The sequence below is a fragment of the Pseudophryne corroboree genome, chromosome 1, assembly GCF_028390025.1.
Source record: "Pseudophryne corroboree isolate aPseCor3 chromosome 1, aPseCor3.hap2, whole genome shotgun sequence".
NCBI lineage: Eukaryota > Metazoa > Chordata > Amphibia > Anura > Myobatrachidae > Pseudophryne > Pseudophryne corroboree.
This window is the reverse complement of record NC_086444.1, coordinates 275,309,795-275,326,229: the sequence shown is the minus strand read 5'-3', so window position 1 is coordinate 275,326,229 and position 16,435 is coordinate 275,309,795. Positions and strand designations below refer to the sequence as shown.

The 16,435-nt window shown below is 44.7% G+C and overlaps 1 protein-coding gene across 3 annotated transcripts in view; it reads left to right on the top strand.

Moving 5' to 3' along the window:
- Positions 1 to 16,435, top strand: part of OSBP2 (oxysterol binding protein 2) — a 760,529-nt gene that overhangs the window by 353,189 nt on the left and 390,905 nt on the right. The window contains exon 1 of one of the 3 annotated variants that reach the window (XM_063964275.1): positions 1,841 to 2,091. The exons of the other annotated variants lie outside the window; for them this stretch is intronic. Coding sequence (XP_063820345.1) covers positions 1,965 to 2,091 — 127 coding nt within the window. The 5' untranslated portion in view covers positions 1,841 to 1,964. Of the gene's footprint in view, positions 1 to 1,840; positions 2,092 to 16,435 lie in introns of those variants that run through there. 3 annotated transcript variants of the gene reach the window in all.

Below are 16,435 nucleotides of genomic sequence, written 5' to 3'. Positions count from 1 at the left end.
GCTCCGCCCCACTTAGTCCGATCTGTTAGGGCAGGATGTACTCAGCTGCCTTCACTGCTCTCCCTGTGACATTCTCCATGGTAACAGTTCTCCTCCCCCAGCCGGCGCTGCCATGCGCTCCCTGTTGTTTTCTCCCCGGGCTTCCCCTCGCTGGTATTACACTTGCTCCGCCGCGGCAACTCAGGTCTCAGCATCGCTGATGCCACGCTCCCCCTTTGCTATTTTCTTGTGCATGCGCACATTCCACAGCTCGGGATGTCTGAGTGGCCGCGGCGGAAAAGAGGCGGAGCAAGTATAATTCCAGCGAGGGGAGGCCCGGGGAGAAAACAATGGGTAGCATATGGCAGCGCCGCCTGGGGGAGGAGAACTGTTACCGTAGAGATTGTCAAAGGGAGAGGAGAGGAGGCTTTAATCTGCCGGCGCCGCTGCCTGTCATACAGTGACAGGCACAGCAGCCGGCAGCAGGGGGGACAGGACGGCGCAGCAGCGGGGATGCAGTGCAGGGAAAGCGCCTCTCCTCCCTGGCGCCTACCTGCACTGCATTTCTTTGCTGAGCGGGTAGCGCCGGGCCTGGGCCCGGGGTACAGTATGCCCTGCATCCCCCCTTTAATCTGGCTATGACCCGAGTCACTCATGTTAAACACCGTGATGTGATTTAAAATTGACTTTTGTAGCTCACATTGATGAGGTTTCAAAGGAAATAAAAGGAGGGGCTGTGGACTGCTCTGAGCAGACACATAAACAGCCAATCAGCACCTTTTTCTGAGACCTGGGTTGAATATCCCGGGTCAGAGGCTTTCACACTGCACAACGACCCGGGTCCGATCCGTGTTTAACCCTTCTTTTAACCTGTGTTGAAATGCCGGGTTACTCGACCTGGATTATTCACTTTGGCGCTTTCACACTGCTCCTCGACCCGGGTCAACTCGGCAACAACCCGGCAATAACCCTGGTTATTTTTTTGCGATGCGAAAGGGGTATTAATGTGAGCCCTTATGGTTTTATTTGACAGTTAGTAACAATAATAATGATTTTCTATTGCAGAGAATCTTTTATCATGGCAATTTAGCAACAAAACTTTGCAGGGGCAGTTGTGTGATGCTCAGCTCCCTGGGACCGCACATGCACAGCAGAACTTGAGGCCTGGACTTGGCTTTCAGTTCCACTTTCGTTTAAAATAAATAAAAATTAAAAATATAGATTTTTTTTTAAAGATATTTTTGCTTTTGTAAAAAATGCTTCATTTAAATAATAAAGTGTTTGTCTTGCATCCTTAAGTAACGATTATTGTATCAAAATGGTGATTCTTCTTAACTAGGCGTCACCATGCTTTCCTTAGGAAAGCTATCACCCAAGGTGGCTGGTGAAGGTTATGACCGACCAGGAGGCTTCTTAAATATGGATAAGCCCTATCTCTGAAGAAAACAATCATTGTTGCCGGATCTAGAGCTGATCTCCCTATAATAAATAGACTCCTTAATGTGATTTTTAAAAAAAAAAAGGCATTTATCTTATTTATAAATTAATTAAAAGCTCTGGTTCTTATTTTTGCATGTCCTAATGAACAGAATATCACATAGTAGCACATAATATTGTATTTTGCCTAATGTTTCCCCCTGAAAGATGTCCTATAATCCTCTTGCTGTGACAAGTCCGTGTTTGCCATGCTCCTTATAGATGTACAGCTTGTCCCCATCCTCTCCCCCAGCACGGATGGAGTTAAATAATGCCTAGTGTGCTGGAGTGAGCCCTGATGCATTCTGGTAAGAGACTTTGGTGACTGCTGTTAACTTCTATGGCTGTGCTCAGTGCTGCATTGCTAGGAGCATGTGGCAGGGATCTTCCATGTAGTACAGGAGCTCTCAGACTGTGCAGCGAGAGGTGAATGGCAGCACTGCCAGAGTCACTGACTAACTCCATGCCATTGATATTTCATTTCATTTTTCATTTTCTTCATCATCTTGATGTTAAAACGTGAAGCATTTGCTGCATCCAGCAAGTTTCCTGTGGGAATGAAGGGCAGGGGCTGCTGGGAGTCGCCATCCGCTCGTTCCTTCTGCAACACCGGCTGCCTGAATAAGTATAAGAAGGGTTAGTGGCCTCCCTGTCTTCCAGTCACAGCCTGTGGTTTCGTTCTCTGCACATCAGGGGGATATGTGTGCGCTTCTGCGGGTATTGTTACTGCATGATTAACTCCAGCTCAGCCATACCGTGCACCGGCAGGAGACCGCTGTGTGTGCACAGCAGCAGCAGCAGCATCATGATGTGTTGTGTTCTCTCACCCTGACATACTGACAGGAGCAGCTCTGACCATGCAGCAGGGGTGGCTGCTCTGCTGCTCTGACCTATCATGTGGTACGGTGCAATTCGGAGACGAGGTAGGGACAGGTAGAGATAGGGCCACTGCACACAGGGGGATTTGTACCATACATACGATAGCCGTATTATTCATCTAGTCACTTCACGTCCGGGCACGTATCCATTTGTTTTCTCCACAATGCAAGCAGTATTCTGAGATTTGAGATCTTCCCATGGTTTACAGGATGCTTCTAAATATATAATTCTACATGACTGATACTGTCTGTAACTTTTACTGTGCTGCACTGGATTTAGATAAGCATTACAAAAGTACACATCGGGGGGGTCACCTTGAAATGGGATTTTCTGTTGATATTATTGGTGATTGTATTTCTGAAAAGTAAGGTGCATATTGCACGTGTTTATTATTTGCGGGTATACTGTGGTCTGATTTTGATTAACAATTGAGCCGGCACAATAATTTTATGTATTATTTAATTTATTTATTTATTTATTTACTTATTCATTAATTAAGTTTCTTATATAGCACTGCAAATTCCGTTGCGCTTTACAGTTGGAAACAACAATGATAAAGCAATAAAGGAAAAAAACAACTGTCGCCTATCTAACAAGTGATCACAGTTCACTGATGTCCAATTAATGCTGCTTCTTCCTGTCGGGTAATAACAAACAGTCATAGAGGTAGGAAGGACCTGCTGGCAAGCTTACAGTCCATAGGGAATTAGGTACTGATACACAAGGATATGTGCTACCTATTGCATAATTGTCCAGCAGATTGCAAAGGTTGTTGGTGGGTTGCATGATATGGTCAGGAGGAAGGGAAAGTGAAAAAAAGAGAAAATATGTCAGGATATGTGTGGACTGTACAGTGGGAATGTAATGGGATATGAAACTGATGAAGGTAATGTGAGCTGTTCTGGAATTTAATAAGCTTGCTGATGAGGTGAGTTTTCAGGGAATGCTTGAAGGTTTGGATACTAGAGGACAGTCTTATGGTGCGTGGTAGGGCATTCCACAGAGTGGGTGCAGCCCGAAGAAAGTCCTGCAGTCTTAAATGGGAGCAAATAATGAGCGTGGATGAGCGACGTAGATCTTGTGAAGAGCGAAGAGGTCGGGTTGGGAGATATTTTGAGATAAGCGAAGAGATGTACATTAGTGTAGTTTGGTTAATGGCCTTGTGTGTGAGTAAAAGTATTTTATACACTGAATAGGGTAGAATACAGATAACCAGTGTAGGGACTGACAGAGTAGATCTGCAGACGATGAACGTCTAGCAAGGAAGATTAGCCTCGCAGCTGCATTCTGAATGGATTGTAGTGGTGAGAGTCCCTTTTTGGTAAGACCAGTAAGAAGACAATTGCAATAATCAATGCTGGAGATAATGAAAGCATGGATTAGAGTTTATGAAGTGTCTTGTGTTAGGCATGGTCGTATTTTGGATATGTTTTTTTTAGATGCATGTAGCATGATTTCGAGACAGATTGAATGTGGGGAACAAAGGGCAGTTCAGAGTCGAGGAGGACACCTATGCAGCAAGCTTGTGAGGTAGGATTGATTGTAGAGTTCTCAAGTGATAGAGATGTCAGGTTGGTAACTACTTTTGGCTGGTGGAAATATAATTAACTCTGTAAATATTAAGTTTGAGTGGCGAGATAACTTCCAAGATGAAACGGCAGAAAGGCATTCAGTAACACGGACCAATACAGATGGTGACAGATCTGGAGAGGATAGGTAGATTTGAGTATAGCTGCGTACAGATGATACTGAAATCCAAAAGAGCTGATTACTTTACCAAGAGATGTATAGATTTTGAAAAGAAGAGTACCTATGAATGAGCCTTGCAGTACTCTGAGAGAGGTAGCGAAGAGGAGGTGGATTCAGAGACGCGGACACTGAAGGAGCGATTACATAGGTAGGATATGAACCAAGAAAGGTTTGACCTAGGGATTGTAGTGTTTAGATGAGAAGGGAGTGGTCAGCAGTTTCAAAAGCAACAAAGAGATCTAGAAGAATAAGAAGTGAGTAATTGTCTTTAGACTACGCAGTGACCAGATCATTCACTACTTTAGATAGTGCTGTCTCTGTGAAGTGTTGGGAATGAAAGCCTAACTGAAGTAGGTCCAATAAGTTGTGTGAGTTAAGAAAGTGAGTGAGGCAAGTGTAATCAAGTTGCTCAAGTAGCTTGGCAGGCATGGGAGCTGAGAGATGGGATGGTAGTTTGAGAGAGTTTGGGTCAGAATTTTATTTTTCCAGAATGGGAATAATCACTACATGCTTGAATAGCGAAGGAAAGATACCACTAGAGAGAGAGAGAGATTACAGATGTTAGTTAAGGTTGGGATGAGCACAGGAGACTTAGATTAAATGTGTGCAGGTATGTGATCAAGAGGAGAGGTAGTAGAGTAGCAGGATGATAAGAGTGTTGATACTTCATCTTTATTTGTGGGATCAAATAAAGAGAAGGTACCAGAGGGTTCAGGTAGGGAATTGAGCAGGTCACTGGCTGAGAAAAAGCATACCATTTCATCTCCTGATCTTATCAATCTTGTACTTGAAGTAGGAAGCAAGAACTTGCGCCTTGATAGTGGCTGGTGGGTTGGGTGAGGGAGGGTTCTGAAGTGATTTAAATGTATTAAAAAGGGGTTAGAGGCTTGAGCAGAGATGAGAGTTTGGAAATATGTATGTTTGACAGTATCCAGGGCATTATGATAGGAGTGGTATATAGTCTTATATGTGAAGACGTTGCTTTGTGTATGAGATTTAAGCCGCTGACATTCAACTTTACACAAGAGTTTTAGTAGGTGTCTTGTTCATTTAGAGTGCCACGGTTGACATCTAGGCCTACGTGGAGTGTGATGCATTGTTCATGTATTTTCCCTTAGCTGCAAGCTTCTATCGGAACCCTGCACGCTACTACTGCACAGGTTGTTGGGAGAAGGAAAACCTCATTTGTTTTTGATTACTGTCCGCAGAGGTGCAAGCAAATCATGAGCACGTTTTTTTTTCCATAGGCTATGTGCACAACTGAACACTTAAATTGTATCTGCTCCTAAGGGGCTGATTCAAGTACACGCAAGCAGCTTTGTGTGGTGTGCACAGCTACATAACAATTACTGTAGCTCATGTCTGTTATCATCTTCATGCACTGGGGGCAAAAAAGAGTGAGAGACTCATCATGTAAAGCCGTTCCAGTAGCAGGTTGTGTGTAATTGATTCGGCCCCTAAGAATGTTTGACATGCTGTGGACCCTAGTGCGCAGTTTTGTTCTCTTTGTGACTCTAACAGTCATGTCATGCTCTAAGCGGCTAACAATAGTTTCTGGTGCTGATAAGTTCTAGAAATGTTTCCATATACATGTGTAATTAGTCTATAAATCTACTTGTATATTGAGCTTAGGGCGAAATCCAGTTAGCTGCAGTAATTTACAATCTGATTGCTCGTCAGAGGTGCTATTTATTCATATTTTAGCCTGTAGTATGGGTCACTTAGTAATATATATATATATATATATATTCTATTTATTTATTTATTTTCCAAAACATTTTTTAGGCTCTTTCCAAGGCTCTCATGTTGTGCGTATAGCAGGGTGGATGTGCCTACCTGTGCAGATCAGAAGAGATTGAGAGCTTGTGCTCCAGTAGTAGAGGGAATAACCACTCCTACTACCTGCTATCCCCCCACTTATTCCTGGCCACCAAAAACCACTTGGAGCCAGAGCCCCCGGGTGCCGCGATGAGGAATTCAACCTGGCCTCTGGCTACCCCTGATGTGGTACGACACGAGATGAGGGTCTCTCACAGATATAAGGAAAAAAAAAATAACAACAAGTTTATATATCAACAGAACACTAAGGGGAAAACTTTGCTTCACATGAAAGATGTTTTGATATGCATTAGCCAGTTTGACACACATCATCTCTTCAGTCGGTCCCCAAATAATTTAGGAAGGATTCGACATGAACAGAACATGGCGTTACAACCTGGTATGTGTTTAACCTCAGGGAAAATTACGTACAAAGTATTTGTACCTTCTGTCAGTAGGCACATCCCATATTATCATTGTAGGTGATATGGTGTCATTATCTACAAGAGATTATGTTTATTATAATGTCACTGTAGGAGGATATCTGCAGCACATGGTGCTTACATTTAATTATGAAATAAATGTTGATGTGCGATTTGGGGCTATTTGCATGTTAATTTAAGATAATGGGAAGAACTGTAATAATCTTATAACTAGAGCGCAGAGTAGGTTGGTCTGCATACAGGGGGATATCCAGTGCTCCTGCTTAAGGATCTATAGATAAAGAAACCTATGAATGCTTATTCTGCCATACAACTATATTGATTTATTGTTTTTGCTTTTATGCATCTCATATCTTCCTTCCTCTGACCTTTTCCACAAGAAAAAGTATATATCTTGTAGATGTATAACTTAGGTTGGCTTACACTCACAGTCGTTTTGATTAACATTAAAAGGCCAAATGCATGGTGCTAACTTACACTCAGGATGTCAATGAAGGATACTTGTTTCATTTACACTGAGTGATGCCCCAAAAAATGTTTCAGTCACACAAAAAAATTGCAAGTAAAAATGCAAACGATGACATAGGAAACAATAGATCCCAATGTCACTTCTGTTTACAAACACTGTACCAGCATTAAAATGTGAAGTGACAGTATGTGTGTTACCACCGCATGGTGTCAGGCCTTATGGCGATATAATATGTTTAATACCTATGTGCTAAGTCTCCATACTCGGAAGAAACATGTTTGGAAACTTTAAGCAGGGTAAGGACATCGGAGTAGAAATCAGCTACCATAATGGGCTAAGTAAATGTGACTCAAACGGGGAAATTTACTAAAGGTCAACTTTGAGCGATTTGCCATTTTTTATTTCTCTGACGTCCTAAGTGGATGCTGGGGACTCCGTCAGGACCATGGGGACCAGCGGCTCCGCAGGAGACAGGGCACAAAAGTAAAAGCTTTAGGATCAGGTGGTGTGCACTGGCTCCTCCCCCTATGACCCTCCTCCAAGCCTCAGTTAGATTTTTGTGCCCGGCCGAGAAGGGTGCAATCTAGGTGGCTCTCCTAAAGAGCTGCTTAGAGTAAAAGTTTTATTAGGTTTTTTATTTTCAGTGAGTCCTGCTGGCAACAGGCTCACTGCAACGAGGGACTTAGGGGAGAAGAAGTGAACTCACCTGCGTGCAGGATGGATTGGCTTCTTAGGCTACTGGACACTAGCTCCAGAGGGACGATCACAGGTACAGCCTGGATGGGTCACCGGAGCCGCGCCGCCGACCCCCTTGCAGATGCTGAAGAGAGAAGAGGTCCAGAAATCGGCGGCTGAAGACTTCTCAGTCTTCATGAGGTAGCGCACAGCACTGCAGCTGTGCGCCATTGCTCTCAGCACACTTCACACCAACGGTCACTGAGGGTGCAGGGCGCTGGGGGTGGCGCCCTGGGCAGCAATGAAAGTACCTATACTGGCTAAAAATACATCACATATAGCCTCTGGGGCTATATGGATGTATTTAACCCCTGCCAGGTTGTCAGAAAAACGGGAGAAGAAGCCCGCCGAAAAGGGGGCGGGGCCTATTCTCCTCAGCACACAGCGCCATTTTCCCTCACAGAACTGCTGGAGGGAAGGCTCCCAGGCTCTCCCCTGCACTGCACTACAGAAACAGGGTTAAAACAGAGAGGGGGGGCACTTATTTGGCGATATGATTATATATTAAGATGCTATAAGGGAAAACACTTATATAAAGGTTGTCCCTGTATAATTATAGCGTTTTGGTGTGTGCTGGCAAACTCTCCCTCTGTCTCCCCAAAGGGCTAGTGGGGTCCTGTCCTCTATCAGAGCATTCCCTGTGTGTGTGCTGTGTGTCGGTACGTGTGTGTCGACATGTATGAGGATGATGTTGGTGAGGAGGCGGAGCAATTGCCTGTGATGGTGATGTCACTCTCTAGGGAGTCGACACCGGAATGAATGGCTTATTTAGGGAATTACGTGATAATGTCAACACGCTGCAAGGTCGGTTGACGACATGAGACGGCCGGCAAACAAATTAGTACCTGTCCAGGCGTCTCAAACACCGTCAGGGGCTTTAAAACGCCCATTTACCTCAGTCGGTCGACACAGACACAGACACGGACACTGACTCCAGTGTCGACGGTGAAGAAACAAACGTATTTTCCTTTAGGGCCACACGTTACATGTTAAGGGCAATGAAGGAGGTGTTACATATTTCTGATACTACAAGTACCACAAAAAAGGGTATTATGTGGGGTGTGAAAAAACTACCTGTAGTTTTTCCTGAATCAGATAAATTAAATGAAGGCGCTCACACGCTTATCACAAGTGGCGTTACCGTCACCAGATACGGCCGCCCTCAAGGAGCCAGCTGATAGGAGGCTGGAAAATATCCTAAAAAGTATATACACACATACTGGTGTTATACTGCGACCAGCGATCGCCTCAGCCTGGATGTGCAGCGCTGGGGTGGCTTGGTCGGATTCCCTGACTGAAAATATTGATACCCTTGACAGGGACAGTATTTTATTGACTATAGAGCATTTAAAGGATGCATTTCTATATATGCGAGATGCACAGAGGGATATTTGCACTCTGGCATCAAGAGTAAGTGCGATGTCCATATCTGCCAGAAGATGTTTATGGACACGACAGTGGTCAGGTGATGCAGATTCCAAACGGCACATGGAAGTATTGCCGTATAAAGGGGAGGAGTTATTTGGGGTCGGTCCATCGGACCTGGTGGCCACGGCAACAGCTGGAAAATCCACCTTTTTTACCCCAAGTCACATATCAGCAGAAAAAGACACCGTCTTTTCAGCCTCAGTCCTTTCGTCCCCATAAGGGCAAGCGGGCAAAAGGCCAGTCATATCTGCCCAGGGATAGAGGAAAGGGAAGAAGACTGCAGCAGGCAGCCCATTCCCAGGAACAGAAGCCCTCCACCGCTTCTACCAAGTCCTCAGCATGACGCTGGGGCCGTACAAGCGGACTCAGGTGCGGTGGGGGGTCGTCTCAAGAGTTTCAGCACGCAGTGGGCTCACTCGCAAGTGGACCCCTGGAGCTTACAAGTAGTATCCCAGGGGTACAGATTGGAAATTCGAGACGTCTCCCCCTCGCAGGTTCCTGAAGTCTGCTTTACCAACGTCTCCCTCCGACAGGGAGGCAGTATTGGAAACAATTCACAAGCTGTATTCCCAGCAGGTGATAATCAAAGTACCCCTCCTACAACAAGGAAAGGGGTATTATTCCACACTATATTGTGGTACTGAAGCCAGACGGCTCGGTGAGACCTATTCTAAATCTGAAATATTTGAACACTTACATACAAAGGTTCAAATCAAGATGGAGTCACTCAGAGCAGTGATAGCGAACCAGGAAGAAGGGGACTATATGGTGTCCCTGGACATCAGGGATGCTTACCTCCATGTCCCAATTTGCCCTTCTCACCAAGGGTACCTCAGGTTCGTGGTACAGAACTGTCACTATCAGTTTCAGACGCTGCCGTTTGGAATGTCCACGGCACCCCGGGTCTTTACCAAGGTAATGACCGAAATGATGATTCTTCTTCAAAGAAAATGGACGATCTCCTGATAAGGGCAAGGTCCAGAGAACAGTTGGAGGTCGGAGTAGCACTATCTCAAGTAGTTCTACGACAGCACGGGTGGATTCTAAATATTCCAAAATCGCAGCTGTTTCCGACGACACGTCTGCTGTTCCTAGGGATGATTCTGGACACAGTCCAGAAAAGGGTGTTTCTCCCGGAGAAGAAAGCCAGGGAGTTATCCGAGCTAGTCAGGAACCTCCTAAAACCAGGAAAAGTGTCAGTGCATCATTGCACAAGGGTCCTGGGAAAAATGGTGGCTTCTTACGAAGCGATTCCATTCAGCAGATTTCACGCAAGAACTTTTCAGTGGGATCTGCTGGAAAAATGGTCCGGATCGCATCTTCAGATGCATCAGCGGATAACCCTGTCTCCAAGGACAAGGGTGTTTCTTCTGCGGTGGCTGCAGAGTGCTCATCTATTAAATGGCCGCAGATTCGGCATTCAGGACTGGGTCCTGGTGACCACGGATGCCAGCCTGAGAGGCTGGGGAGCAGTCACACAGGGAAAAAATTTCCAGGGAGTGTGATATAGTCTGGAGACTTCTCTCCACATAAATATACTGGAGCTAAGGGCAATTTACAATGCTCTAAGCTTAGCAAGACCTCTGCTTCAAGGTCAGCCGGTATTGATCCAGTGGGACAACATCACGGCAGTCGCCCACGTAAACAGACAGGGCGGCACAAGAAGCAGGAGGGCAATGGCAGAAACTGCAAGGATTCTTCGCTGGGCGGAAAATCATGTGATAACACTGTCAGCAGTGTTCATTCCGGGAGTGGACAACTGGGAAGCAGACTTCCTCAGCAGGCACGACCTCCACCCGGGAGAGTGGGGACTTCATCGGGAAGTCTTCCACATGATTGTGAACCGTTGGGAAAGACCAAAGGTGGACATGATGGCGTCCCGCCTGAACAAAAAACTGGACAGGTATTGCGCCAGGTCAAGAGACCCTCAGGCAATAGCTGTAGACGTTCTGGTAACACCGTGGGTGTACCAGTCGGTGTATGTGTTCCCTCCTCTGCTTCTCATACCCAAGGTACTGAGAATTATAAGACGTAGAGGAGTAAGAACTATACTCGTGGCTCCGGATTGGCCAAGAAGGACTTGGTACCCGGAACTTCAAAAAATGCTCACAGAGGACTCATGGCCTCTGCCGCTAAGAAGGGACTTGCTTCAGCAAGTACCATGTCTGTTCCAAGACTTACCGCGGCTGCGTTTGACGGCATGGCGGTGGAACGCCGGATCCTAAGGGAAAAAGGCATTCCGGAAGAGGTCATTCCTACCCTGGTCAAAGCCAGGAAGGAGGTGACCGCACAACATTATCACCACATGTGGCAAAAATATGTTGCGTGGTGTGAGGCCAGGAAGGCCCCACGAAGAAATTTCAACTCGGTCGATTCCTGCATTTCCTGCAAACAGGAGTGTCTATGGGCCTCAAATTGGGGTCCATTAGGGTTCAAATTTCGGCCCTGTCAATTTTCTTCCAGAAAAGATTGGCTTCAGTTCCTGAAGTCCAGAAGTTTGTCAAGGGAGTACTGCATATACAACCCCCTTTTGTGCCTCCAGTGGCACTGTGGGATCTCAACGTAGTTCTGGGATTCCTCAAATCACATTGGTTTAAACCGCTCAAATCTGTGGATTTGAAATATCTCACATGGAAAGTGACCATGCTGTTGGCCCTGGCCTCGGCCAGGCGAGTGTCAGAATTGGCGGCTTTGTCTCACAAAGCCCATATCTGATTGTCCATTCGGACAGGGCAGAGCTGCGGACTCGTCCCCAGTTTCTCCCTAAGGTGGTGTCAGCGTTTCACCTGCACCAGCTTATTGTGGTACCTGCGGCTACTAGGGACTTGGAGGACTCCAAGTTGCTGGATGTTGTCAGGGCCCTGAAAATATAGGTTCCAGGACGGCTGGAGTCAGGAAAACTGACTTGCTGTTATCCTGTAGGCACCCAAAAAACTGGGTGCTCTTGCTTCTAAGCAGACGATTGCTAGTTGGATGTGTAGTACAATTCAGCTTGCACATTATGTGGCAGGCCTGCCACAGCCAAAATATGTAAATGCCCATTCCACAAGGAAGGTGGGCTCATCTTGGGCGGCTGCCCGAGGGGTCTCGGCTTTACAACTTTGCCGAGCTGCTACTTGGTCAGGGGCACACCCTGGCTGAGGAGGACCTGGAGTTCTCTCATTCGGTGCTGCAGAGTCATCCGCACTCTCCCGCCCGTTTGGGAGCTTTGGTATAATCCCCATGGTCCTGACGGAGTCCCCAGCATCCACTTAGGACGTCAGAGAAAATAAGAATTTACTTACCGATAATTCTATTTCTCGTAGTCCGTAGTGGATGCTGGGCGCCCATCCCAAGTGCGGATTGTCTGCAATACTTGTACATAGTTATTGTTACAAAAATCGGGTTATTATTGTTGTGAGCCATCTTTTCAGAGGCTCCGCTGTTATCATGCTGTTAACTGGGTTCAGATCACAGGTTGTACAGTGTGATTGGTGTGGCTGGTATGAGTCTTACCCGGGATTCAAAATCCTTCCTTATTGTGTACGCTCGTCCGGGCACAGTATCCTAACTGAGGCTTGGAGGAGGGTCATAGGGGGAGGAGCCAGTGCACACCACCTGATCCTAAAGCTTTTACTTTTGTGCCCTGTCTCCTGCGGAGCCGCTGGTCCCCATGGTCCTGACGGAGTCCCCAGCATCCACTACGGACTGCGAGAAATAGAATTATCGGTAAGTAAATTCTTATTTTTTTTGCAAAAAAGCAGCAATTTTGCTAACCGTGAATTTGCTAAGGAATGGGACATGTGACTTTGAACTCCAAATCACTGCAAATCACCATTGGTACAGACATCATCCAAATATCATTTACTAAGAATTGTTGTTGCAAAATCGCTCAAGTTCAGACCAAAATTACTACAAAATCTATGCATGAAATCAATGCACTGTTGGTTTTTTTTTGGAGCGTTGACATGTGTGAACCGTTTTGGATTGGTTTCCCAACCAAAACCCCACTAAAATTGCACAAAAAACGCACCTCAATGCTTCTAAAAAGCAACAGGTGCAAACCATTATAATTAAGACGAAACCATTCAGAGGGATCGGTATGAAATACCTACAATCAAAATCCCGACAGATATTGACCAACGGTCAAAATCCCGACAAGGACAAAATCCCGACATTTAAAATACAGACAAGGTCTAATACCGAGATTTAAAATGTCGACAGGTCAAAAAGCCAACACAAGTTTTTCTTTTTTTTTGGTGTGCATGTCGACATAGGTTGACGTAGATACCATATAAGTGTACCGCGCCCCCTCGCATGGCTCGCTGTGATCGCCATGCTTCGGGCCCGGTGCCTCACTGCGCTCGGCACACTATTATATTCCCCCTCCAGGACCACTGGGATGGTAAAGTATGAACAAGTCGGTTTCAATGAAAAATAATGAAAAACTTGTGTCGACTTTTTGACCTGTCGACATTATAAATGTCTGTATTTTGACCTTGTTGGTATTTTAAATGTCGATATTATGACCATGTCGGGATTTTGACCGTCGGCCATTTGCTGTCGGGATTTTGACCGTCGGGATTTTGATTGTCGGTAAATTGACTGCATCCCCAATCAGAATGTAATAAAAGCCCACTAAGTTACCTGCAGCACACACTTTCTTCTCTCAACCATGGCTGAGGCAGGGTTGCTGTAGCCTGCATTTAGGCCCTGATTTCATGTGTCCTGCACCAGCAGATTGATTGGGAATTTGAGTGCATTAGAGACTTGTGGAGTAACTTGAGGCGTGAGTTGATTTGTGTCGGGATGCGACTTGTGAGGCATTCTACTGTGAATTATAGTGCATTCAAATGTGACTTCTGAAGGGATTTTCCATGCGACAGCTGCAGAATCAAATAAATCGCACACACTAAAATGTGACAACATACAAAGATGCAAGTGAAAATTATTGTTAATAAGTGCGCAATTTTTATTTCGGCGATAAGGGGCGATTAAGGGCAATTTGGAATATCACCCAAAATCAATTCTTAGTAAATTTCCCCCTAAGAGTCTGCTTCCAGTGTTTAAATGTAGAGATCAGGGTGCGTTTTTATTAAAGCTAGGAGAGAAATAAAGTACCAACCAGTCAGCTCATGTCGTTTTGCAAACACAGCCTGTAAAATTACAGCAGGGCTGGTACTTTATTTCTCTCCAAGCTTTCATAAATCTGCCCCTATATCTCTAATATGTTGTAACAGCATGTCCAGAACAAAAGCTGCAATTGTTTGTTAGAATCATACTGGAGAACAGATCATAGAGGGAAAAAAAAGGAAACTGAAGAAAAAAAACAACCAAAAAAATAATAATTATATAGTAATATATAGCAAGAATTATATATAGCAAAATATTTTGCTATTCTTATTTATTACCAGCTATTTATATAGCGCACACATATTCCGCAGCACTTTACAGAGAATATTTGGCCATTCACACCAGTCCCTGCCCCAGTAGAGCTTACAGTCTATATTCCCTACCACATGTACACACAGACACATTCACACTAGGGTTCATTTTGTTTCGAGCCAATTAACCTACCAGTATATTTTTGGATTGTGGGAGGAAATTGGAGTACCCGGTGGAAACACACGCAAGTGCGGGGAAAATACAGTTAGGGACATGGTGGGAATTGAACCCATGGCCTCGGTGCTGTGAGACAATAGTGATTGAGTATGAGAGCTTTTTTAAAGGCGGTGGTCAGCGGATGCTTAGGATTTTTATTATTGGGTACAGAAGAAATATTCATAATACCTAGATTCATAGATATCCTATGTAATAAAAGACTAACACTGCTCCTCACCTCTGTTCAGGTGTTTTGCACGTTTGCGGCCACTATATTGCGCCCGATAGAGCAATTCAAGTATTGCTCCGTTCAGGCGCACACAGACGCCGGATCTGACATTACTGTTATGTTGTGCCGTCATTTTGATGGGCTGGTTAGTTGTAAAAAAAATTAGGCAGTTGAGAAAGTGGGATAGATATGTAGCTTCATTGTATACATAATTACATTTCAAGGAGTACTACCCTTCCCCATCCAATATGCATTGCATTCACAAGGTAATAGAATTGCTCAGTGCTCATTTCGTATGATTAGACAGTTGCACTTTTGTTCTGCTCCGATGCCCCTTAACGAAACGGTGAAATTTCTGTTTTTCTATTTGTGCTGAGTTTCTAAGGATAGATTATTATTATAGGTCTTAAGAAAAAAAATTTTTAACACAGTTTCTTGTTAGCTAGTTCTGCCTTTATTTGTGTTCTATTAATAATATTCCAGTGTAAAAAATTGTCTTTTAAAATAGTTAAGGAATCTTCAAGCTCGTTCCTGTATTCTAAGTGTATAGAATGCAAGATCATTATTTCCTTTCTTTTAATGACCCTTACTGTCAGTCCACTAAAGAAAGTAGGTGGCTAGGCATGAACATAGGTATCAGGGCAAAATCAAATGATTCTCCTTGCTTTATTCCATGTGTATAGTAGCTGGGTCTCTCTGGGTTCCATTGGTTGGTTCTGTTTTTGTTATGCTCAGTAGGTGCAGATCACCTCTGGCCTCTAAAATGCAATAAATGCTACTTTGATTAAAACAAAAGACAAGGTAGTCATTAAGGAATACAAGCCCCTAAGGGGTATATTTACTAAAGAGCTGGTGCTCATAGCAACCAATCAGATTCTGGCTATTTTCTTCTAGAAGTGATAAAGCCTACTGATTTATCCTATATTAAACCCTCTAAAAGGTTAAGAGACTCAGTACGCTATTGGAGTATGTGGTACCGTAAGGGTACGCACTTAGCGTAGCGGACGCTTAGCCGTGGACGAGACGCACGAGCGGCACGTTCGCTCACGGCTTAATGCGTAGAGGCAAGCACGCTATAGGCTGCCGACTGCCATAATGATACGCTACCAGCGTAGCGGACGCTCGAGACCACGAGGAGATCACAAGCGGCGCTGACGCTCACAGAATTAAACCTTAATAACTATACCATAAGTAATGTACTTATACTGTAAACCTTTGTGCAGTGATAAGGTGTAAATGTAACGCAGTGTAACCTTGTTAGTTTAAAAGCTGTATGAGCGTCCGTGACGCTCTGAGAACACTTAGCAATATAATAAATACTCAAATACCGGTCTAAGGTTCTAACACCTTTTAAGGGAGAGAATGAACGTTCAATTGCAAAAGAATACACAGTACAATTTATACACTACCAAACTAACATAAACACCTAACAGAATTACTGCACGTTAAAATACAATAGTGACACAATTACATTTAAGGGGAAAGAGAGAGAGAATGGCTTACAACATTAATAGGAGGTAAAATGGTTGCAGAGAACTTACGCACAAGGGGAAACAATCGCATGCGCCTTCCTGGATATCCAGCTCCCGATTATCAGTGATGAGAACCGTTGAGAAGAGTAGAGAGGAGCTGGCCCAGGTCGGCTTGTCT